Source organism: Tamandua tetradactyla, chromosome 8 (genome assembly GCF_023851605.1).
Source record: "Tamandua tetradactyla isolate mTamTet1 chromosome 8, mTamTet1.pri, whole genome shotgun sequence".
Classification (NCBI taxonomy): domain Eukaryota; kingdom Metazoa; phylum Chordata; class Mammalia; order Pilosa; family Myrmecophagidae; genus Tamandua; species Tamandua tetradactyla.
The window spans coordinates 11,281,154-11,307,783 of NC_135334.1; the positions used below are offsets into that span (position 1 = coordinate 11,281,154).

At 39.8% G+C, this 26,630-nt stretch overlaps 1 protein-coding gene and 1 long non-coding RNA gene across 14 annotated transcripts in view; one reads left to right on the top strand and one right to left on the bottom strand.

The window, feature by feature from the left end:
* The window catches only part of LOC143644054 (uncharacterized), a 75,164-nt gene extending 57,343 nt beyond the window's left edge, over positions 1-17,821 (bottom strand). Inside the window, exons 1-2 of the long non-coding RNA XR_013156481.1 lie at positions 17,640-17,821; positions 9,797-9,956 (exon numbers count right to left, since the gene is read on the bottom strand). This is a non-coding gene — a long non-coding RNA (uncharacterized LOC143644054). The remainder of the gene's footprint in view (positions 1-9,796; positions 9,957-17,639) is intronic.
* Positions 1-26,630, top strand: part of LOC143644053 (uncharacterized) — a 75,104-nt gene that overhangs the window by 10,293 nt on the left and 38,181 nt on the right. For 3 of the 13 annotated variants that reach the window (XM_077112520.1, XM_077112517.1, XM_077112518.1), the window contains exon 2: positions 11,334-11,433. In XM_077112520.1, the coding sequence (XP_076968635.1) occupies positions 11,387-11,433 (47 nt within the window). In that variant the 5' untranslated portion in view covers positions 11,334-11,386. Of the gene's footprint in view, positions 1-11,333; positions 11,434-17,598; positions 17,888-26,630 lie in introns of those variants that run through there. The other 10 variants (XR_013156473.1, XR_013156476.1, XR_013156474.1 and 7 more) reach the window with 8 other exon arrangements.

The window sequence follows — 26,630 nt, forward strand, 5'->3', positions numbered from 1 at the left end:
TGATTAGTAAGTGTCTTGGAGTATGTCTATTTGGAGCTATTCTGTTTGGGGTATGTTGCACTTCTTCAATCTGTAATTTTATTTCTTTCATAAGAGATGGGAAATTTTCAGTGATTATTTCCTCCATTAGTCTCTCTCCTCCTTTCCCCTGCTCTTCTCCTTCTGGGACACCACAGTGCATATATTCATGTACTTCACATTGTCATTCAATTCCCTGAGACCTTGTTCATATTTTGCCATCATTTTCCCTATATTTTCTTTTTGTATGTCAGATTTCAGATGTGCAGTCCTTTAGTTCACTAATCCTCTTCTGATTTTTTTAATTGATTGTGGTAGGTTTCTATTGTTTTTTCTCTCTTCTATTGTGCCTTTCATTCCCATAAGTTCTGTGATTTGGTTTTTCAAACATTCAAATTTTTTTTGTTCATCCAATGTTTTCTTTATATCAGCTCTCAACTCTTTGATTTGATTTTTTGATGAGATTTTGCATGTCTGTTCAAACATCCTGAATGAGTTGCTTCAACTCCTGTATCTCATTTGAACTGTTGATTTGTTCCTTTGACTGGGCCATGCCTTCAATTTTCCTAATATGACTCATTATTTTTTGCTGTTGTCTGGACATTTGATTTACTTAATTAGTTTTTCGTGGAGGTTGTTTTCACTCTTTTAAAGGGTTTTCTTGCTAGATGGCTTTGTTCTCAATCTGCTTTTTTACATTCAGTAAAAAACATTTTCTAGACCTCTAGCCTAGGTTCTGTTTAACTGATCAGAATTTTTTAGTTCTTGTTTTCCTGTTTCTTCCCCTGTCTGTACAGAGCTTTTTTTTTTTTTTTCTTTTTTGAGGATGGTCTCCTCAAATACTATATACCCCAGTTCAGATTTTCCCAGATCAGACAAGCCCACATCTTAGGAGGAAAGAGTAGACAGCATCAGCTTTCTCTGAAGTTGAGACCTAGCAGGTTTTCAGACTTTCCTATTAAGCCTCTAGACTGTGTGCTTCTCCTATCCTTCCCAGCATGTGGTGCTTGTCTTCCCACAGCTTCCAAACAGCTTAAAGTGATGAAGTGTGTGCTGGTTTGAATCTGTGGTGGATCCCAGAAAAGCCATGTCCTTTAACCCTCATTCAGTATTGCTGGCTTGGAGCTTTTTGATTGTTCCCATGGAGATCTGGCTCACCTGTCTGCGGATATTAACTTTTGATTAGAGGGAGATGTGATTCCACCCATTCCATGTAGGTCTTGAGTAGTTTACTGGAATCATTTAAAAGAGGAAGCATTTGGAAAAACTTTCAGAACAATGAGAGAGCCATGAGGCAGAGTCCACCAGCCAGTGACCTTTGAAGATGAAGAAGGAGAACTCCTCTGGGAGAGCTTCATGAAGTAAGAGGCCTAGAGAGGAAACTAGCAGAGGTTGCCATGTTTGCCATGTGCCTCTCCAATTAAGAGAGAAACCCTGAACTTCATCAGCCCTTCTTGAGTGAAGGTAACCTCATGTTGGTGCCTTAATTTGGACATTTTTATAGACTTGCTTTAATTGAGACTTTTTTTTGTGGCTTAGAACTGTAAATTAGCAACTTATTAAATTCTCCTTTTTAAAAGCCATCCCATTTCTGGATTATTGCATTTTGGCATCTGGCAAAGTAGAACACAGTGCATTTAATTTTAGCAAACTCTCCCTGCTATGGGCATGCTTGAGACAAGTGTGAGGTAGTAGGATGGTTTTGATTTCTTCTGTATTCCAGCCTGTGGGCCTGAATTCCTTGAAGAAGGGATTCCACTTGATCTGGTCCTGTCTCCTTTTTCTGAGAGGAAGATACACTCTTTAGGGAATTCACCTCTCTCACCTGACTAGCCATTTTGTTTCACAGATATGCTTTAGTTCTGCCCTTGCCTAAGGCAGTGCTGTAGCGTGAGGGTACTTCCAGTTCTATTTAATGATCTGTTAAGTAAAAACAAAGCACAAAATCCTTTTCAGAGCCAGACTCTCACTCTTCGGGTTTGTCAATCAAGAGCTTGAGTTGGTATGTGTTTCCATGTATCTCCAGACTCTGTGTGCCCCTTTTTCTTAGGGTCCAGTCTTTTTCTAGTATTTTGTGCTGTCCAACTCAAAAGCCTTTTTTTTCCCCCTCCATCAGTCTGTTCTGTCTCTGCTGGAGCAAATACTCCTAGTTCCTGCAGTACTTATTCCAGGTTTATCTGTGCTGGGGGCCTGTTTTCAGTCAGTATTTGTTAATTATTTTAGTAGTTGGAGCTTGGTTGAGCTAAGCCATTGCTGCTAGTAAAGTCTATTTCCCTTCCCCTCATGTAACTAGCCTGCCATACCCATGAGGGAGGGGTGCTGGCTTCTGCAGCTTGGAGGAATTACAGTTCTGTATGGGATTTCAGCTGTTCCACCTTGCTCAGACTGGTTTATGCTGTGTGTCTTGCTATTTATGTCCCCCCAGCAGTTGTTTTGTACTATTCTTGGCTCTGTACTAGCTGCTCTAGGGGATGGACTAAATTCCACACTTCACTATGTTGTCATCTTGTCCCACTTCCTACTTATCCTTTCTTATATATACATATATTTGCATTTATAACTATTTGTAATCCTTGATTCTTATGATTATGGAGTTTTTAGTGTTGATTTTTCTTTTCAAATGAAACACATTTTTCATACCATACAATGTGGAGCTCTCTGCCCAATACATAAACAAACTAATCCATGACAGCTGGGTTTGTTTCAAAGAGAGAAAGATTATATTGCTATGTTCACAGCAGGATATCAGATGGCCTATCAGCCAAAAAATCTGCCTTCTCAAATCTAAGGAGTTAAGGGGTACTGTGGATTCAAACAAGGGAGTGTTGGAGTTATTACTATTACATTAGTAGGTATAACAGGGCTAAAAGGAGGCTGGAATAAACACTATAATATTAACTATAAACAAGGTTGAGAGTAGTCTAGAATAACCAACACAGTATAACTGTAAACAGGGCTGAGACTAGGCTGTGTATCTATTTATATAAGATATATGCAATAGTATACCCTGAGTGGTAAGATTTTGGTATTTATTCATATTTATTTCTATTTATTTGAATCTTCTCCATTTTGACAAGGCATCTATAGTCCTCTTTTAATTACATAAGGATATTATCAGTTAAAAGATATTTCCAAATTAAGATCACCCTTAGATGAACACATTCATAATGGAGGGATAGGAATATAAACTTAAAGCTTCATGAGTTTAAGTCTCAGATTCATCCTATGTTTCCATGCTGTATGATGTGCCCAAATGTGACCAAGTTATCAGTGCAATTAGTAAATGGTTGTGTTGTGCTTGCTAACTCAGTGGATGTGTGATGCTCAAACATCTTTCTCATGCTCCCTGACCTTGAAAGGCAAGGAAATCATGATAAAGGTCTGAGCTGTATCCTCCTTTCTCTGACAGGCCTGTCACTGGGACATGTTCAATTAGACATGGATTTCTGTTCAATTTTGAGGTTTGGCTGCCCTCAGATACAATTATCTGAGACTTGGTTCTAGTCTCAGATCTCTCACATGCCAGCAAATCTGAGGTGCATATAGAACATATGGAAGGATTAACCTTCTAGAGGAATTAATAAGGATAAAAAAATGCAGTACTAGGAGAGCAACAGGTGTGAAGATGTTTGGGTAACACTATCTAGTTCTTTTCAGATGGGTTATTAGTCAGATATAAGAATATTCCTAGAAGTTCAGAGCAATTACTTCAAGGTTTTATTGAGCCAAGGAAGAAATCTGAATGAAAAAATCAGAGGCTATCTTCATATCCCAGAGACATTGATGAGAATGTGTTTGCATAGACACATGATCTCAAGCTCAAGTAGATCTGAGAGGGTCTAGCAGTAGGAAGAGAAGGCTAATTCTAGTGCACAATGTATTCAAGTAGTAAAGTTCACATAATGGAGGGGAGAGAAGCTGTGTGTTGTATCATCTTGGCTCATGACAGAGAAAGCCCGGGCACAATCAACTTTTCTTGAGAGAAGTTATCCTTAATTTGGACATTTTCAAAGCCTTAGAATTGAAATTTGCAGCCTAATAAATCCCCTTTATAAAAGCTATCCATTTTTGGTATATTGCTTTAGCAAACCGAAACAGATTTTGGCACTGAGAGTGGGGTGCTACTGAGCTTACAAATACCAGACATTTTGGAAAGGCTTTATAAATGGATAAGGAAAATATTCTGGAAGACTTGTGAGGACAACAAAAGGAAGGGCTTAGAAGGCTTTGAAGAGACTGTTCATAGAATTATGGATGCTAAAGTTTCTTCCAATAAGGCCTTTGACAGAATTGATCAATGTTTCATCGCTAACTGGAAGAAAAGCAACCCTGGTGTTAAAGTGGAAGAGAATTTGACAAAATTGAATCCTGGTGTTGGATGGAAAGTAGAATTGGAAGACAATGAGCTTGGAAATCTAGCTGAGTGTATTTTCAACCTGCATGTAGAAAATGCAGCCTGGCATCTCCTTGCAGCTTGTAGTAAAATTCAAAAGGGAAGGGATAAGCTGAGAATGAATACCTGGATACAGGGAAACCAGAAATGGATAGTTTGGAAAATTCTAAGCTTTTAGAAAATTATACTCCAGAGAATATTGTCCTATGTGAAGATTTAATCAAGCAAGGAAACAGTCAGCCATTTAAGGAAAAAAGACAAGATTGGAGATAGAGTTATCCAGAAAGGATTTGTGGAAAGCCTTATTGTTTGATGATTTTGACCCTTGTGTGCTTCATGCCAAGAAAACAAAATTTTTGTGAGCTCTGTATGAACAGAACCACTGCCAGTCTGTACTAAAAGGGACAGAAATGGGACAGATTTAAGGAAAAAAATTACTACAAAGGCAGGACCATGGAAGCTAAGGTCTGGAGCCAGGAAATATCAGGCCAGGAGAGCAGATCCACCCATGCAAATGGTGAGGGTCAGTATGTGCCAGAAGTAGAGAGTGGGCATTCTGCTTTATTGCTTGGGATAAGTGTTGCCCCTTCAGGCATCAGAAAGGGTGCAGCACATCCCTAGGGATTGGGCAGAGCCTGGCCACAACTTCACCATTTTGAAGGAGTTGAGCATGTGCCCTGGAGATGGCAGAGAGTCCTGGGACCACCCAGATGCTTTAAGGGGGTAGGGCCAAGAATATGTGATCTCCCCAGTGCTTGGATATGTTAAAAACCTCACCCCAGTGTTTGGAGAGAGAAGGTCCACTGTATAAACTTTTGGTAACCTTTCCTACAAGCCCCTAGTAGGAAACATCATTCTATTAATGTTGAAATCTAATGGAGTTCACAATGAAAATTTTCAGAATTGTTTGGGTCTCTGATCCCTATTTTCCTTCCAATTTCTCCTTCTTGCAATGGACATGTTTATCCTATTCCTGTCCTTCCTTAGTGGATTGGAAATAGAGAACTTGTTCTAAGTTTCACAGGTCCAGAGCCAGAGGAGAATTTTGCCTTAGGATGTAGACCACACCTGTAACAGACTTTGATGAGGTTTTGTACTGTATTTGCCTTTGTATTGTATTTGTATTGTTACTGAAAGTGTGTAAGGTTTTGTGATATTGTGATGGGATGAAAGTGTCATATCTGTGGGTCTAAAGGATGGAATGTAATAGTTTGAGGCTGTTATGCACCCCAGAAAGACCATGTTGTTTTATCCCAATCTTGTGGGGACTGACATATTGTTGGGTAGGACCTTTTGATTAGGTTGCTTCCATGAAAATGTCACCCCACATAATTAAGATGGGTCTTAATTAGCTTACTGGAGTTCTTTAAGAAGAGAACATTTTGGAGAAATCTCACACTCAGATGTTTGGAGTTGCAGAAGGAGCATAGAGAGCTGTTTGAACCCAGAAGCCAGAAGAGAAGGACAACAGACATCACCATGAGTCTTTCCATGTGTATAACTTTGCTAAAGTTGCCTGAATGCAGTATACCAGTGTGTTAGTTAGATTCAGTTGTCAACTTGGCCAGGTGAGCATACCTAGTCTTGTTGCTGAGGACATAAGCCAATGGTGCGTGAACCTCATCTGTTGCCAATTACATCTGCAGTCAGCTAGGAGGCGTGTCTGCTGCAATGAGTGACGTCTGACTTAATTGGCTGGTGCTTAAATGGGAGATTGCAACGTAGCACTGTAAGCAGCTTGGCATTCCTCATCTCAGCACTTGCAGCTCAGCCCAGGCCTTTGGAGAAGTCACCCCGGGGAAAGTTGTTGGAACCCAGGGGCCTGGAGAGAAGACCAGCAGAGACCATCCTGTGCCTTCCACGTAAGAAAAGAGCCTCAGTGGAAAGTTAGCTGCCTTTCCTCTGAAGAAGCAACAAAATAAATCCCCTTTTATTAAAAGCCAATCCGTTTCTGGTGTGTTGCATTCCGGCAGCTAGCAAACTAGAGCAACCAGAAATGGGTTGGATTTTATAAAGGGGATTTAAGTTACAAATTTACATTTCTAAAGGCTATAAAATATCCAAACTAAGGCACCCAGACAAAAATAGGTTGAATCAATATAGGTTGATGGCAAACAGAACACCTCTGTCAGCTGGGAAGGCACATGGTCACAATCTGGCCATCCTTTGGTTTCTGTTTTCAAATAGCTTCCCTGGTGGCATTTTCTTTCTTTCACTTTCAAACACCTTTTTTGGTGTCAGCTCTGAAACTTTATCCAAAATGGCTCCCTTTTAAAGAACTTCAGTAAACGGAGTAAGACCCCTGTTGAATGGGCGAATATACATCTCCATGGAAACCACCTAATCAAAAGGTCCCACCCACAATTGAGTATGTTACATATCCATGGAAACAACTTAATGAAAAATATCCCACCCACAGTTGGGTGGGTGTGTTAGTCAGGGTTCTTCAGAGAAACAGAACCAATAAGAGAGAGATCTGTAAATATGGGATTTATAAAGTTGTCTCATGCAGCTATGGGAATGGAAAAGTCCAAAATCCATAGGGCAAGCTGTGAAGCTGGCAACTCTGATGAAGTGTCTATATGAGCTCCACAGGAGAGGCTGCTGACTGAAGAAGCATGAAAAAGTCTCTCTTATTCCTCCAAATCCTCCAACTGATTGGATTATCTCATCATGGGAGATGTGCCTTAGTTAATTGCAGATGTAATCAGCCACAGATATAATCAACTGACTGATGATTTAATACACAAGCCTTTGGGTTTATCAACGAGCTTACAAAATACTCTTGCAGCAACAGTCAGGCCAGTGCTTTCCTGAGCAGACAACTGGCCATAATCACTTGGCCAAGTTCACACGAGAGCATAAGCATCACAGTGGGTCACATCTCCATGGAAACAGATCAAAAGGTCCCACACTAAACAATAGGTCTGCCCTCACCAGACTGGATTAGGAAAAAGAACATGGCTTTTCTGGGGTACAGAACAGTTTCAAATCTGCACACCATATCACAGAGAAAGCCTGGATGTGATCAAACTTTATTGACAGAAGTTATCCTCTTGTTGGTGTCTTAATTCTGACATTTTCATCTCCTTAAAATTGATGTTTTTAACCTAATAAATCCCATTTATAAAAGCCAATACATTTCTGGTTTATTGCATTCTGGCAGCTATAGCAAATCACAACATAACTCAAACATTTCTGTCCTTCACTTCCTCCACTGTTGCCTTCTTTTGTGTATACCTGATCTTTTGTACTGAAATATTTTGATTCCTTTCTCATTTCTTTTTTGTACATTTGTTAGTTTTTTGTGGTTACCATGGGATTTGAAATTAGCATCATTAGTCTGTAACAAATTTAGTTTGAATGAATGCTTAAGTTCAATAGAATATGCACTCTCTACTCCTATGACCCTCCATCTCCACCTTATGTTGTTGATGTCAGAGACGAAAGCACCACCATTGGTAGGAAGGGAAGCTTTAGGTTGCAACCTGAACCCTAGTGGATAAACAACAGGCCTCAAGCTGATGAGCCAACAAAAGTATATTTTGAATTCTGTTCTTTGTTGCCAAAGATTTGAGGCACCCTTCTATGGAACTGATATTTCCCTTATGTCAGGGTCCCAGAAATTTCCAGAATTCATGATCTTTCCAGGATCTGCCCCTCTCACATCCTTTAGAAGCTCCTGCTCTGATTTTCAGACCCAAACAAACTCATGCACAAGAAAGGCCCACATGAGTTCTCTACATGCCAGGGCTGTACAGAACCCAAGGTCTCACTTGCACTGGAAAGTGCTGGGACCAAAGGAACCATTTGGCTCAGGAGAGGTAGAAGGACTGGAAGTGGTATTGGAGGAAAGGGACATTATCTACCCAGAGTTCCATGCTCTGAATGCAGGTTTAAGACAACCAATAAATGAATACTATAAAACACTTATAATTTATATTTTAATAATAATATTTCATTGTTAATGCTTTTGTTTAAGACATACCATTTATGTTTGCCAGACAATTCAGTTGTATTGCCTAAAGGTGATCTTACATTTCAGTGTAGCGGCAAATTTGCATCCATGTGAAATTCCACAACAGGGAAGACAAGGCTGGTAAAGTTTATGATGCAAAACTTTCATTTGTGTGCAAAGAAAACAATGGATAAAATGAATATGTTACCATAACAAGGTTGTTCTGAGAGTGTACGAACAACATGAATCTGTGTTCACAAATGAAAGCTCTTAATAACCAAATTTATCAGGATCTGAAGAGAAGAACCTTTATAGGTGATTCAGTGGTAGAATGCTCGCCTTCGATGCAGGAGACCTGGGTTTGATTCCCGGACATGTATTCCACTCCCCAAAAAAGACCCTTTATAAAATGAAAATCAGATATATTTCTTCAAAATTCTTAATAGTAATTGAATTATTTAGTTACTCTTAATTTTACATATTCTCCAAGGAAGAGAGTTTGGAATAATAAAATTTAAATACTAAAAATGCTTAGAGGTCATTTAACATTTTTGAGAAATTGAAACGGAAACTTGCACACAGCTCTAAGAAAATGAAATGAATACAGAGTCTCATATTCCAAACAAAAATTGCTTTGGCTTTTACCTTGAACTAAAGTTGCCTTCAGGTGGGTAAACAGCACAGATATCTGAGGGCTGCAGGGGATGGGAGAAAGACACTCAAGGCTTGGCCAAGCCAGGGAAGAGGCAGGTTTGAGAAACCAGAGGTGGAGGGCTCACATCCCAAAGGTACTAGGCAGCCCTGACGTGTACAGTCTCCAATCTGCTGCCCAACCCAAACTTTGGACATCCAGTCCTCAATGTTCTCTCAAAGTGAGGCAGAGGAGACTTGTCCCAGGTCTCCTCAGTGGACATGAGAGGGGCTGCAAGTAAGACCGATGACGTTTTACTCCAGAGATTCCTGACTGGACCAATAAATATCCTTTCATAAATGAGCCCTCTGCAGAAAGGTGTCAGTTTCATTTGTGACTTACCTGACTTAATTTTCAGTCCTCTGTTACCTCTACTGACATAGGCCCAACTGAAACATTTCTCTACACTCCTTTTCCTTCCATCATTACAAGTCCCACCCTCTTCCCATTCCTCTCTCTCTTTCTTAAAAGCTTCTCAGTGCTTTCCCTGTTTGGCTGGGAGTCATTGGACTGCACAGCTCAACAATTTAAGGACCCTGGTCATTGTCTCTGTGATCAGTTTTCTTTTGGGTGAGTGGAAAGTTACTTTCAATTAAGGAATATTTCTTCTCTCACACTTGCAAAGTACAGCTGCTCTCTGCACCAGGGGGCTAGGCAGAGGATGAGACTCTTGAGAAGAACTTAAAGCAACACCACGCTAAACAAACCACAACCCAAACATGGAAGGGGAGCTTACCTGGCAGGTTTTTTGCGAATAAGGGAACCTGGATCCATCCATCATGGGGAAGGACCAGGAGACCTGGGTCAGGAGGAGAGAGCCAGGGAGGCGTGGGTTGACAGCATCACACAGGTGACTGGTTTCTCTGGGATATGAGATCATTCCAGAGATGAGAGCCCTGTCAAGGGATAAAAGAAATGCCTAAAGTTGTCCGGGTTTTTCCGAACTCATAAAGAGATGGAGAGTTATAGTAGAAGTCTAGCTCTCTGCATATCTCAAATAGCCTCTGACAATTTCCAATTTGTCACTACCTCCTATCTTTTTCTGTCTTTGGTGAGCAAGTTCTTGACACTGGATGTTGTCAGGGCTGTAGGTCCAGCTACTCATGTGCTCCCTAACTCCACCTGTCTTTCTCCCAAGAATATCCTGGGAAACACTGTCCTGCTATAGTCATTGGGGCTTTCTATGCTGTGCTTGGAAAGTATTATGTCTTGGAAGTACGATGAAGATTATGACACAATCATCTCTTGTCATGTCTTTCTCACCCTTCACTAAAGTCTTCTCTTTCCCACACTCCTTGCCCTCATGAGCTGGGCACTCCCTGAAAAGTCAGTCCATGTTTCCTACATAGAAGCTACAGCACTGGCCATCTGGCATCTTCCAAATTATTCTTGTTTTGGAAGGCTTCCCTAAGCCTAGATTTCCTGGAGTGTGTGATCCCACAATCAGAAGCCATTGTTTGCTCTTCAGAGGAGCGATTAGCATTTTGTCAAGGATTTCTAACTGTGATCAATTGTAGCCATGACTGTAGCACTAATGCCACCAGAGCAAAATGGAAAACTGCATGGAGGGCGAAGTGTCCTACATTTAGGGTAAGCATAGAATCATGGGCAGTGGTGTGTGGACCAACTGATAGGTCAAGGTCCAGCAGGACCAAGACTGTGAAATCAGAGACAAGGAGGTTTGGAGATGAGACATGCGGATGGAATTATGGGAGGACACAGACTGGGGGGACCTTGAATAACAAATAATGCCAACCAGGGAGCATCTAATGCACAATAAGCACTAAATAACCAAGTTGTCAGGATAATTCAACACATGCTTTCCAGCCTCTTTGCATGGCTAACTAGTACCTGGGCAATGGGCTGAGGAATAGAGGAGTCAGGATGGTTGAAATGGATGCTAGGCATGGTCCAGTCAGCATGACTTCCTCTCATGTGTGATTTACTTGATGCTCCTCAGTGTCAAGTCCTTCAGCCACAGTACTGACTATGAATCCTTCATGGTGTAATAATTTTTGAGCATTTTGACCAGTCCTATCCACCCTGGAAATAATTGCAATTTATGTGACCCAAATTAAGCATGTATTCAGGGAATGCATTTACCTTGCCTGCATTTCCTCCACTATCTGAGGGGCTGCCAAAGTACCTGAGCCACCAACATAGGATCAAACATGATATTTCTTGAAACTAGGGATTGCTTTACAATAAAGGTGTGGTGGACCTGAACATAAAAGCATGAGATCCACTATTTTTATTTTGCATACACTGTCCAGAGGAAGCCTGCCACCTAGAATAAGAGGTGTACCTTTGAAGGCACAGATGGACCATGAGCATGAATATGATACCACGTGTGGATGGAATGCTGTCCTTCAGGTAAGGAGTATACATCAAACAAATGGTCGTTCTATCGTGGTATCCCCTGTAGGTAGAATATATGGGTCTGAGAGCAATGAGTGGGAGTTAGACTGGCACTGCTCACCTGAAAAAGGAGAGTTGTACTTAAATTCTGAGCTCTGAAGAACTACTGGTACTAGTTCTTAAAGTAAGAATTCTTATGCTGTAAGATGCAAGAAAAGTCTATTTACTTAAGTATATATCTGCCGCTTGTCAAATTTTGTTCCTTTTGCTGGTAGACTGGTCTATAAAGAAAAGAATTACTGTTTTTTTGGCAGGGTAAGTTGACTCTCATCATCACAAGGAGATAAGAATGCTTTTACTTAATGGGGACAGGGAAGAACATACCGTGCACTGAGAACATACTGTGACACACTCTGGGCCTCTAACATGCCTATCCAGATACAGCTTAATGGAAAGTTCAGTAATCGTAACCTGATAGGAAGAGCTTCAAAGGAAATTAAATTGAAGGGGCTACAGTTCGTTTCTGCTTGCATCTGACAAAACTTTCATCGATTCATGAGTCTTTCATCACATGGTCTAACGCCATAATTGTCCCAGGATTGTCCCCCAAATATACCTTCTCTTTATTCACCATATGTGGATTTTCCACTGTCTTTGAGATTTCAGTAGCCTGCCCTGAAAGTTGCCATACCTATTTCCAGGAGCCAGCATGAAAAAAACATGAGCTTTTTAAGGGAACAGAAGATCTTGAAGAATAAATTGCCCAAATAAAATAGGGTGATAATGAAGGAGGGAGAATTAAAAGTTATGAGATCTGGGAGGATGAATGGTCACTGCTCTATATCAAAAAATGATATGACTCAGCAATTCCTCGTCCAGTTATATAGTTATACTGTTCCTCGGCTGCCATAACACATTCCATACATTCACAACACAATCCGGAAACAATAGAGGAAATGGGAATTGGACTCTCAAGAAGCTCTCTGTTTTGTATATGCATCTTTTCTGCAAATCTAAAATATAGATAAACATTATGATATTTTGATGTATGTCCTACAAGACTTTTCACTGGATGTATGAGCTTATATAGACAGATATATGCAGAAATATATATATATATATTTTTTAAATAAATATTTTCTGCAAGAACAGGATGATACAAAGAATGTGGATATTAAATGTCAACTTTTCCCAGTGTGCTGAATCAAGACCAGATGCAAAGCCTTAAACTCCTGATTTCTCTTAGACCAGCTTGCATCTTGGTCCAAATCATCCTCTCAGTCTTCTCCTAGTTCATCTCCTCTCCTCGGAGAGGTGCTGAAAGAAAATAGGAATCCTGAAAATAGGAGTCACAACCACCCTAACTCTAAGTCTCACCACCCAGAAAGCATTGCAGAGGCACATGTGCACCACCAGCCTTTCCACAACCCTCAGGGGCTGACCTCCTTCAGGCAGGTACAGTCTCCAGAGACTGGTTCATGGAGCTTTGCTCTTATACCTGCTTAAGATTGGGGGTGAACAGTTGGCTGCAGAGCAGTTTCTTCTGCTCGTGCTCAAGTAAGCTGAAAACACTCCAGCTTCCCTCCTGTGAGGATACAGTTCAGTGATGCTGGGGAATGGAGTGATTGTGGCTGCTTTATGAATTCCCTTTTCTGGAAGCCTCCAGGTGTTGGGAGAGCCCTCCAAGCCCGCATCCTCCCTTTCTGTTTCTTGAGTAGTTTGGATATTTGAGAAAATGATGCTGGAAAAGCCAGTAGGGTTTAGTATATTCCCAGAGAACTCCTCCTGTGTGGTTGGGGTAAGCTAGACAGAGTGCTCCTGAAGTTAGCTCTGGACTGATAAAGTTACTGCAGCTGGGGTCTCTTTACCTGGTTCCCTCTCTCAGGGATTGGGACTGCTCTTAGAAGAGATAGCAAGGCCAATCCTTTGTGGACATTAGAGGATGAATTTCTCCTCGTGTGTCTATGTGAATTTGAATGTTTGTGGGTGTTTGACAATAAAAAGAAGAATGGCACCGGGATGGGACTGATAAAAGTTGTCAACCTTCTTCAAGTTTTAGGTGCATCTACCATTTTTTCCATGGGACTAAAGATTGATTTCTCTAGGTGTCCATATCTCCCCTCTTTTATGTTAGTTAAGCTGTATCTGGATACATAGCTTTGAAGCTAAATATGGTTCATAGTTTCTAGTATATTTTCTTATAGCCATATAACTAAAATTTTGACAATTCCAACATTGCTTCAATAATATAATTCTTACATCAACTAGTCTTAGTAAAAGTTCTGAAATATAGTGAAAGAGACTCTTATAAACAATAAATACAACAAAAATAAAACTGAAAATAGGTTCTGATAGTCTTAATGTAATTATGCTCTTATTTCCAGAAAATTTCATTCTAATCTTTGAATGTTTTCTTATGAAAAAGAAGGAATGTTAAAGCTACGCAGGTGATTTAATTCCAAATGCAGATGATTACACCAAAAAACAATCGAGTTATATAATTATATATTTATGCCAATTGATTATGATTAGGGATGCAAAATAACAAAGAAACTGCTATTCATGTAATTTAAAATCAAATTGCTAATAATACGTCAAGATGAATGAGGGATTATGCATGGCATGCTAGGATCATTCAACATTAAATGCTCAACCAGTCAATACAGACCACATTAGTATCCTGAAGAAGATAAAACATGTGTATCTCACATGTGTTTGTCCCTACAGCAAACTTTGTGCTTAATAGAGCAAATTTTAATATATTTTTTTTTTGAGAAACAAAAGAAATATCCTAATGAAAACCCACTAGAGTGTGTTTCAGGTTCAGATTATCAGTGAAAGTCAGAAAATACAATCAACTTATGCAGCAACAATTCACTTAGGAACATCACAACATGGACTATAACAGATACATACCTGCAGCATCACAGGAGCCCTACAGCTCAGAGGCAGCTCCCATGTGCCCAGTTACTGCATTAAGATGTGCTTTTTACATGAAGTTGATAAGACACTGACCTGAGTGTGGGTCCTAATACTGTGGGGAAGCCATCAGGACTGGTTCTTTTTAATTAAATCCCTGCTATCCAGACCATGAAAGTAGAATGAATGACCAGCTCATTTTCTGTCAAGTAGTTGCCATCCATCAATGACAAATTTCAAAATAAGCCATCATGACAGAGAACTACAAGTGATTAAGAAACATTCTTGATTCAGTAATCAGTACATGGTAGGTCCTGAGTGCTTGTCTTCTGTAATCAAGGTTGATGTTGCAAGAATTTGAGTAAGGGTAAAATTTTTAGACTAGAGGAGGGAATCATATTCCATCTATTAAATTTTTCTTTCCAGATACTTTCCACGCCTTTGTCACATATTCCTCAGATCCCAAATATTGTTTTAAATAAATAAAATAAAAATCTTATGACCAAATGGATTTGAATAAGAATTGGAATTCCTTCCAAAACATATGTTAATGATGGCCTTTGTTTATATTTCTTACTAATTAAATTCTTCTTATGCATTTCTTTTAAATGGCATTTTAGATTGCATTTAGCTGTGTATATAATTTCTTAGAGTCAATCTAATTTTCTCTCTTCAGACCCAATTATAATTTTCCATTTGTGTTATATCCATGTGATTCAAGAGAATATCATCTACAGAAGTTTCAGTATGTTGAAATGAAGCTTCTGCCCACAGCTTGGGTGCAGCTTCACCTCAAGCCCTCGGTCTTCTCCCTACCACACTTACGTATCTTTTGTCCCCTGGTCAAGTCAACCTACACCTGCCATCACTGGAAGAGTTGGACAAGACCCTGATCCTAGTTCAGTAGCTGGGAGTGTTCCTGGTCCATTCTTATGACAAATTTGGCAAGACATTCAGCTTTTAGAAAAGGAGAAGCATGGAATTGCATCCTACCTAAGCCTTGATATATGACTGCAATCAAGTCACTGCTCCTGGACTAGGTAGGAGTTTAGGATCTTCCCAAGAGCTCATTGGGGTGGGGGGCAGAATTACATCTAGAGAAAGATGGGATTAGGAATTTTTTAAGTTGTCAGACTGCTGGACTACCCATAAACGGCAAAATAGTATTTGCTACACAATTTCCACAGTACTAGAAATCTGGTTGCAAAGTTGCAAAGGGAGGGCATGAAAAGATTTCTCATTAAGCTGCATTTTTTGTGTGTGTGTGTGCACGGTCTGGGAATCAACCCAGCTGTCTTGTATAGAAGGCAAGCATTCTGCCACTGAACCACCTGTACACCCATTAAGCTTCATTTCAATAGTATCTTCACTGTCTTTTACTTGTTAAGTTTCCTATCCTTGGCAGGGGCAGGAGGTTCAAAGACTGGTTCCCCAAATCACCAGTTAAATAAAACCTTGAGACTACTGTTCAAATGATGTATAGTGTGTGGACTCCCTGGGTTGGTAGCAAATCTGAACTCGTACATTTGAGGATTGATTGCTCCTTTCCATTCCCTTCTCATTTGTCCTTTTTTACTCTCTTAACTCCCCTGCTGTAACTTAGCACTTGACACCCAACCTATCTCAAGCTGGCCACAGATTTGTTAATATTGCTGAGGTTTATTAACAGATCTGTTAATCATGCTGAAGTTTATTCTTACTTTATGCAATTGGGGAAAACTTTGGTGGAAGACCCAGTAACATTCAAGGCCCAAACAAAGAATGTAATGTAAGATTTTCAGGCTCTATGTATATGTATAGAGAGGTATGAAAAATCCAAAAATTGCAGGGCCAGAAGATTTGAAACTCAGAATGCAGCCTATACATCCAAGTAAATATAATCAAGAAAACTGGAGGTTGGCCATTGATTTTAGTAATAAAGAGAGTAGAAATATCAAGGAACACAAGGTAAAACAAGAATGAAGGATTGGATGAGGGAGACTGCCATTGTTGGAAGTATGCTGATCAAAGTGGTAGGAGGAGAATTAAAAAGAAGTAGAATCAAGACAGGACAAGCATTCTAAAAGCAGTAGCAGGCCAGCAATGTCTTCAGTAAAAGAGAGGGATATTAACATAAGGATGGATGAGTGGTCACTGTATCTAGCTACATGGCCATCATTAGCGACCTTAGCTCAAGTAGGTCTGTTGACAGAGTAGGAGCATGTGCCAGATGATGTTGATATGGGGCAGTGGAGAGAGTGACTGTAACAAATTCTCTCAAGATGTATGTCTAGTGGGAGCATTTCCAAACCTCACACAGAAATCTTGTGTCCAAGTTCATTGTTTATGAGTTCTGATTCCCACAAAAGTGTATGACACAATTTCAATAAGATTTCTACCACCAACTAACAGCTATTTTTTCACTCTACATTCAACCCACATGTTCCTCACCTACTTTTATCCATCACCAGCACCAACATCCAAATTTAAAGTCTCGATTTTTACTAATAGTTTGTTCAGGGTGATTTAGAATTTGTTGATAATAGTCATCTCATGAGTCCTTACGGGTGGCATCTTTTATGTTCACAATGAACTGAAAGTCTATTTAAGGTAATCTAGGCTTTTTAGATCCTGAAGGTTATACATTCTTGATTCACTGCTTGATTCCAGAGTCTCTTTAATCTTTAGATGTATGTTATGTCAAAACTCTACAATACCAAATCTGTATACTTTTTCTATAGCAAGGTAACAAGATATTATGAATCTTTCAACTTAAAAATATTCTCATTTATTATCTCAAGTTCTGTAGGTCAGGATTCTGAAGCTGGGGTGGGGGGCTTCAGCTAGGTTCTCTGTTAAGAGCATCATAAACCAAAATTAAAATTTCTGCCGGGCTAGTCTGTTATCTAGAAGCTCTGGGGAAAATCTGTTTATAGTTCATTCAAATTGTTCTTAAGAATTAAGGTTACTTGGGAAAATAAGATTGAAATCCTGTTTTCTTGCTGGCTTACTTTGCTGGTCACTATTCAAATGGCCTTTCCCTCTTGAAATATGGCAACAGAATAACACTCAATATTGATTTGAATTTCACTATTTCCATCAGCAGCAGAAATCCGTGTCCTTTTTAAAGCTCACATTACTAGCTTCAGGCCACAGAAACATTCTCCCAAATTTATGGCCAACTGATAGTAACTTAATTACATCTACAAAATCTCTTTGCATATAATATAATATTATCATTGATGTCATACGAGGGGATGGAAATCAAGGCGGTTATCATAGAATTCTGATGCTAACAGCCATCACAAGACCTCCTAGCACACCTGAGCACACCATACCAAGAAGAAAGTCACACGTGGCACCAGCAATGTTTTCATTACCCTTAGCAAGTAAGGTCCTCTCTGCAGAAGGCTGCCTCTTTGGCCCAACTTCCCTGTGACTCCAGCCTTACCCTGCCCTGGTAGGTGGTGGGACTAATCATTGGCAGAGCAGTTCAACTGTCACGTTCCTGGATAAGCACAGAATGTTCTGACCACTGACTCCCTGCTTGGTGAGTGATAAGGACTATGTGGTAAGTCTTTATTAAGCAGCATGCAGAGCTAGCATTTTCCAGTGAATGTTGTAGAGTGGTTTAAGAGTTGAGAAAATGATGTCAGAAGGGACAGGTAAAGGAAGGGGCCCTGGAGTATATTGGTGGTTTGGCCATGAAATGCTGGGATGAAATTCCAAAATGAACTCATCTGAAAACTGACACAAATGCTTGATTTCCCCAGTGCTTTCCACCTGAAGGCTATATCACTCTATGTACACCATTCATCCATGTCTTAAATATACATACTGCTGGACACATTTTGGCTGCAGACCAAGTGGAGATGATAGGCCACATGGAAAAATGCTTCAAATGTTCTGGATGTGGCTTGTGTTGGGGTCAAGAGGAAGGCAGGGATGGTGGTGGTGGTAGATTGTGCTGATGAGGTGGGTGCAGCAGTGAGCCAAACACAGAATTTTCAGGACTGAGTACAAGTGGCTTATAAATGTGGGTATTACAAAGAACTTGTCTGTAATTTGGGAATTGATATAAGGAGTCGAGGATAACACATAGACCTTGATCAGCATTTCATTTCTTAATGCTGTATGGTAGTTAGGTTCAGATGCCAACTTGGCCAGTTGATGATGTTTTTGTTTTGTTTCTATGGACTTAAATCATCAGTATGTGAAATTCCTCCATGGCTGATTACATTTGAAGTTGGCTATGGAGATTACCTTCCTCAATGAGTGAGGTTTAATTTAATTAGCTGGAGACTTAAAAGAGAAAGGTCAGAAGAGAGTTTAGCAGTTCAGCATCCCTTATATCAACACTTGTAGCTCAGCTCAGATGTTTGGAGATGCAGAAAGTAATCGCCCCAGGAAGGGCCTTTGAAGCCCAGAAGCCAGGAGTGAAGGCCAGCTGACATCGCTGTGTACCTTCCCATGTAATAAAGAACTTCAGATGAAAACCAGCTGCCTCTCCTCTGAAGAACCATACATTTTTCACTAAATTAATCCCTGTGCTATATTGAAAGGATATATGTCTCCTAGAAAAGCCGTGTTTTAATCAAAATACCATTTCCTAAAAGCAGAAAATTCCCTATTCAATACTGTATGTTTGTAATCAGATCATCTCCCTGGAGACGTGACTTAGACGTGACGTAATCAAGAGTGGTTGTTAAGTTGGATTAGGTGATGACATGTCCCCACCCATTTGGGTGGGTCTTAATAAGTTTCTGGAGTCCTATAAAAGAGGAAACATTTCAGAGAATGAAAAAGGAGATTCAGAGTGAGCAAAGCAGAACGATATAGCCACAAGAAGCAGAGTCCATGAGCCAGCAACCTTCGGAGATGAAGAAGGAAAATGTCTCCTGGGGAGCTTCATGAAACAGGAAGCCAGGAAAAGAAGCTAGCAGATGACATTGTGTTTCCCCTGTGCCCTTCCAGATGAGAGAGGAACCCTGACTATGTTCACCATGTGCCTTTCCAGATGAGCGAGAAACTTGGACTGCATTTACTACGTTCCCTTCCACTTGAGAGAGAAACCCTGAACTTCATCAGCCTCCTTGAACAAAGGTATCTTTCCATGGATGCCTTAGAGTGGACATTTCTATGGACTTGATTTAATTGGGACATTTTCTCAGTCTTGGAACTGTAAACTAGCACTTACTAAATTCCCTTTTTAAAAGCCGTTCTGTTTCTGGTATATTGCATTCCAGCACCTAGCAAACTAGAACAATCCCCTTATTAAAAGCCTAGCCATCTCTGGCATGTTGCCTTCCGGCAGCTTTAGCAAATTAAGACAGAGGAGGAGGAGTGGGGTGTTGCTGTGTTTTGCAAATACCAAACATGGTGGGGTGGTTTTTAAATGGATAATGGGAAATTTTGGGAGAATCATGAGGAGTTTTATAGAGAAGGCCTAGAGTGTTTTGAAAACACTTTTGGTATAAATGGAACCACTGCCAGTCTGGACAAAAAAAGGGTCAAAAAAGGGACAAATTGGAGTTGGCAGAGAGAGAACCATAGAAGCCTAGATCTGAATCCAAGAAACCTTGGGCCAGGAGAGTAGACCCTGCCATATATGTGGAGAGGGTGAGTTTTTCCCAGGAGCAGAGGGTGGGCCATTAGCTTCGTTGCTCAGTAAGAGTTGTGCCACCCCAGATATTGGAGAAAGTGGAGCACATAAAGAGGGATGGAGGGAGCCTGGCTGCTCCCTTATTATTCTGAAGGGGTTGAGTGTGTGCCCCAGAGATGGCAGAGATCCTGGGTGCTGTGCCGTAGTTTGGAAGGGGTGGAGCTGAGAAGAAGGCGGTCTCTCCAATGTCCTCCAAGATTGCAACCACCCCAGTGTTTAGAGAGAGCAAGACAACTGTATAAGCCCTTGGAAAGTGTGGCACTGCTGCTTTCAAAGGCCCGAAGGATAAATGACTCTCACACTTTGAAATCCAATGGAGTTTGTTCTGCAGATTTCAGAACTGTTTGGGTCCAGTGACTCCTGTGCTCCTTTTGATTTCTCCCTATAGGATACATGACCACATATATCCTATAATGACAACTTGTCCCTCCTTTTTATATTGGCAGCAGATAACTTGTTCCAAATTTCACAGGTCCAGAACCAGAAGAGAACTTTTACTTTAGAACAGACCATGCCTATAGCTGACCTCGTTGAGATTTTGTACTGGTTTAGCTTTCTATTCTATTTGCATTGTTACTGAGATGATTTAAGGCTTTTATGATATTATGATGAAATGAATGTATTTTGTATCTGAAAAGATTTACTACCATGATAGTTGCCAAGTTGACAAGGGGTAAGTTCACGTGTAAACTTAGCAGGAAATGATGCTCTGTTGTTTTGTTTCTGTAGACTTAAATCAACTGTATGTGAAATTCATCTATGGCTGATTACATTTGTGGTCAGCCAAGGGGATTGCCTTCCACAATGAGTGATCTTTGATTTAATTAGCTGGAGGCTTAAAAGAGAGGTCAGAAGGGAGCTTAGTAGCTCAGCATACCTCATCTCAACCTTCACAGCTCAGCTTAGATGTTTGGAGATACAGAGAAGGATCACTCCAGGGAAGGCCATTGGAACCCAGAAGCCAGGAAAAAGGCCAGCAGACATTGGCATGTGACTTCCCATGTAACAGAGAACTTTAGATGAAAGCTAGTGACCCTTCCTTTGAAGAACTATAAAATTTTAAATAAATAAATCCCCTTATTAGAAGTTGATCCATCCCTGGACCAGATAAGTCCTGAAACCTAGAAAGACCAGCCTTTCCAGAACGTCGGCTAGCTCCATCTCCCTACCTCTTATGGTTGACAGCCCTTTTAATATGAAAAAGTTAGAATGGGCAATGCCCAAATACTCCTAAAGAGTAAGAGAAAGATCAAAGGTGACGGTGGAGTTATGCAGAGAAGGTAGGGTTTAACAAACAAGTATGATTGCTGAATCATTATATTGATTTTCTTTTAGTTTCCAATATCTTAGAGAAGCTAGAAATAAAAACTTAAAATTGTGGAATTGTAACCCATACCAAACTCTGAAATCTGTTCTATAACTAATTGCCATGCTATGCTTTGAAGTTGGTTGCTTTTTTGTACATATTTTATTTTTTACAAAAAAGAAAAAAAAAATCGATTGTGATGATAAGGAAATATTTATTCCTTCTAGCCTCTTATGTTCTGAAGCATCTAGAGGGAAAAATCTGAGATGTTGGTATGGTAGCCCATGACAAACTCTGGGATCTGTCCTATAACTACTTGTTGAAGAGTGCTTTGAAGGCTGTTGCTTTTTTCTTTCTTTGCTTTATATATATGTTATACTATACAATAAAAGATAGTTAAAAAAAAGTGAAAAAGACCTTACATGGATAGGAATTAAGGCTTAAAATGTGGAGTTTCTATTTGAGACAATGGAAAGGTTTTGGTAATGGGTGTTAGAGATAGTAGCACAACATTATGAACATAATTAACAGAATTGAATTGTATATTGAATGTAGTTAAAAGGGGAAACTTTAGGTTATATATGTATGTTACAAGAATAAAAATTTAAACAAACAAGCCAAAAGCCAATCTAGAACTGTTCAGGAAAGATTGCAGAATAGTTTGAGTTTGCCCCTGGTCCAGGGAACAGCTAGAAAAGTAACAGAAAAATGACTGGAGCAGTGATTCCAGGGGGTAAGTGACCTGAGAGTGTCTTCTGCACCACTTCCATCAAACCCCTTCAGCTCTGGGCAAGCTCTGACCTGTGCAGTCAGTCCATACTTGCCCCCCTCCCCCATCTACTCAAGCACAATCCTGCCCCACTGCCTCTGAGCTCTGTGCACATGTACACCAGGGCCCTGCTCTACAGACCCACACAGCTACATCCTCCCTGCTGGGTACCTATATATCCAAGCACTGACCTCTTGATCTTGCAACTCACACCCTCTACCCTGCACACGTGCACAGCCTTGCTCAACCCTCCAGCACAAATGCTCTTCTCCAGAACTGGCGGGTGTTCCCATATGCATCAGTGCCACATAGCCTCATCCTTGCACATGCATGTACTCTGCCCCCCACACCTACACACCTGTGCCAGGACCCCACCCTCCTGACATCACCCACCTCTGACCCAAGTTCCACAACATTTGTGACCTGTATCCTGCCCCTGCACAATCACGCATCCACATCCCAGTCCCCCTGGGCATCTCCCCCTGCTCAAGAACACACCTGTGCCCTGCCCTCCCTGAACCCCATACCCTGCACCCTGTACACCACACCCTGATACCCATGAGCCACACTCTGCATGCGCCACTCACATCCTGCCCATGCACCAGCCCCTGCACATCTTCAGCATCCCACTTAATTGCTCCCACCTCATCCTGCCTCAGTGTCACTATGCCATACTCTGCTCCTGCACTCCAAGGCCTGCCTGAGGTGCACCTCATTCCCACAGTCCCTGCTCTACACCTCCACAACACTGTGGCCCATACCCTATGCTCACAGGAGCCAGTGTAGTGTCACTGACATGGGCATATAACTGTGCTGCAACCCATCACCACACTCTTGTTCTCCACCCCATACCCTGTATCCTGCTCCATATTCATCCCATAAAAATATAGAATAAAAATAAAAGCTTTGACTACTGGAAGAAATCAGCTTCCAATAACCTGATCGAGAGATTTACATGCCATGAAGGCAGTAGAAGATCACTAACCACATCAAGATGCAGACATAGCCTAGAAAAATGACTAAATTAAAACACTGAAGGAGACACAAGACTTTAGAACAACTACTCAAAAATGTTCATATAACTCTATTAAATAAAATCAGTGGGATGGCTAATGACATAAGGGAGATCAAGAAGAAACCAGAAGAGCACAAAGAGTAATTTGAAAGAACACATAGAAAAATAGCAGATATCATAGAGGTTAAAGATGCTGAAGACCAAATTGAAAATATACTCGAGATAGATCACAGCAGATTTGAAGAGGCAGAAGAAAGAATAAACAAACTATTGGACATGACAATTGATTTTGAACACACAAAAGAGAAAATGACAAAGAAGATGGAAAAATTTGAATTGGATCTCAGGGAAATGATGGACAAAACAAAGCCCACAAATATAAGAATCACCAGTGTCCCAGAAGGAGAAAAGAAGAGTAAAAGTGCTAGAAAGATTAGTGGAGGACATAATGGGGGAAAACTTCCAAACCCTTATAAAAGAATATGCACAATGAAGAATCCTAATGAACTGCAAATAGAATAAGTCCAAATAAACCTTCTAATCAGTCTGTCAAATGTTGAAGAGAAGCAGAAAATTCTGAAAGTGGCAAGAGAAAAACAATCTACTACATACAAGGGAATCCACATAAGACTGAGTTCATACTACTCAACTGGCACTCTGGAGGTGAGAAGGCAATGGTATGGTATATTTAAGATACTGAAAGAGAAAGACTTCTGGCCAAGAATTCTATCCCAGCCAAATTGCCTTCAAAACTGAAGGAGAGATCAAAATTTCATAAGCAAACAAAGGCTGAGAGAATTTGTCAAGAAGAGACCAGCCCTATAAGAAATACTAAAGAAAGTTCTGCTGGCTGAGAAAAAAAAGACAGGAGAGGGAGGGCTAGAACAGGGAACAGAATTGAAGAGTATCAGTAAGGGTAACATAAAGGATAAAAAGAGGAAATGGGAAAAGAATATAAAGATCTGATAAATAAAATCTAAAGGATCTGATGTTGGATTCAAGAAATGGTTTTACAGTAACAACCTTGAATGTTAATGGATTAAACTTAAAAATTAAAAGATACAGATTGGCAGAATGGATAAAAAAATTTAATCCAGCTATATGCTGCATACAGAGACAACTTAGACACAAGGATACAAATAGATTGGAAATGAAAGGATGGTAAAAGATGTTCCATGCAAGCTATAGCCAAAATAAAGCAAGAGTAGCTGCACTAATATCAGACAAAAAGACTTTAAATGTAAACATATCATGAGACAAAGAAGGATACTAAATTTTAGTAAAAGGGACAATTAACCAAGAAGAAATAACAATCATAAATGTTTATGCTCCCAATCAAGAAGCTTTAAAGTACATGAGACAGACATTGTTAAAACTGAAGGGAACAATACATATTTCAACAATAATAGTAGGAGACTTCAATACACTACTCTCCTCTATAGATAGAACAACCAGACAGAGGGTCAGTAAGGAAATAGAGAGCTTAAACAATTTGATAAATGAATTAGACCTAGCAGACATATATAAGTTGTTACACCCCAAAACACCAGGGTATACATTCTTCTCTAGTGCTCACGGAACATTCTCCAGGAAAAGATTATATGCTGGGGCGTGAAACAAGTCTTTAAAAAATTTAAAAACATTGAAATTAGTCAAACCACTTTCTCTGATCACAATGAAATGAAACTGGAAATCAATAACCACCAAAAGAATGAGAACTTTCAAAATATATGGAGATGAAATAACACACTCTTAAACAATGAGTGGGTCAAAGAAGAAATTGCCAGAGAAAGCTATCTGGAGATGAATGAAAATGAGAACACAACAAATTGGAGTTTATAGAACATGGCAAAGGCAAAGGTTGTGCTGAGAGGGGAACTTGTCCTAAATGCCTATACTAAAAAAGAAGAGCAAAAATTAAGGACTTACCTGTTCACCTGGAGGAACCTGAGAAAGAACAATAAACTAACTCCAAAGCAAATAGAATAAGAGAAATAACAAAGATTAAAGCAGTGTTAAATGAATGGGAGAACAAAAGAACAATAGAAAGAATCAATAAAACAAAAGTTGTTTTTTTGAGAAAATCAATGGGTCACTAGCAAGGCTGACAAAGCAAAAAGAGGGAGGATGCAAATAAGAATCAGAAAAAAGAAAGGGGGTCATTGCCATAGACCTTGAAGAAATAAAAAAATATATAAGAGAATACTGTGAACAACTGTACACCAAGAAACTAGACAACTTAGTTGAAATGGACAAATGCCTGGAAACACATGAAGGAGCTAAACTGACTCAAGAAGAAATAGAAGATCTCAACAAACCAATCACAACTAAAATTCACTCAGTCATCAAAAATCTTCCTACAAAGAAAAGCCCAGGGCTGGATGGCTTCACAAGGGAATTTTATCCAACATTCCAAAAAGAGCCAACACCAATACTGCTCAAACTTTTTCCAAAAAAATGAGTAAAAAGAAACTCTAACCACCACACTACCTGACTCATTTTATGAAGTTAACATCACTGTAATACCCAAACTGGGTAAGGATGCTACAAGAAAGGAAAAGTACAGACCGATTTCCCTAATGAACACAGATGTAAAATTTCTCAACAGTATACTAGCAAATTGAATCCACCAACACCTTAAAAGAATTAAACACCACAGCCAGGTGGGGTTTATACCAGAAAGCAAGGATGGTTCAACACAAGAAAATCAGTAACATAATACAGCACATTAACAAATCAAAAGGAGAGTATCACATGTTCATCTCAGTTGATGCTGAAAAATCATTTGAAAAAATCCAACATCATTTTCTGACAAAAACACTTCAAAAGGTAGGAATCAGTGGTAACTTCCAAAATGTGATAAAGGGGAAATAAGAAAAACCCATAGCCAGCATCCTTCTCAATGTGAGAGAGTGGTCAAAAAAGCATGGTACTGGCACATAGATAGAAGTATTGGCCAATGGAATAAAATTGACAGCGCAGAAATAGACAACCAAATCTTTGATCTAACTGAAATTTGACAAAGCCCCCAAATCCACTAAACTGGGACAAAATAGTCTTTTCAATAAATGGGCATGGAAGAATTGGATATCAATAGCCAGAAGAATGAAAGAGGACACTTACCTTACACCCTGTAAAAAAATTAACTAAAAAATTAACCTAAATATAAGAACCAGTACCATAAATTTCCTAGAAGAAAATATACAGAAACTTCTTCAAGAACTAGTAATGGGAGGGAGATTCCTAAACTTTATACCAAAAGCACGAGGAACAAAAGAAAAACAATAGATGAATGGAAACTCCTCAAAATCAAATGCTTCTGTTCCTCAAAAGACTTTGCCCAGAATGTGAAGGCATAGCCATCTCAAAGGGAGACAATATTTGTAAATCACACATTGAATAAAGGTTTGATATCCTGTATACATAAAGAAATCATGCAACTCAACAGCAAAAGAACAAACAATTCAATTATAAAATGGGCTGAAGGTATGGATACACATTTTTTTTTCTGAAGAGTAAATACAGATGGCTAAATAGCACATGAAGAGATGCTCATTTTCAC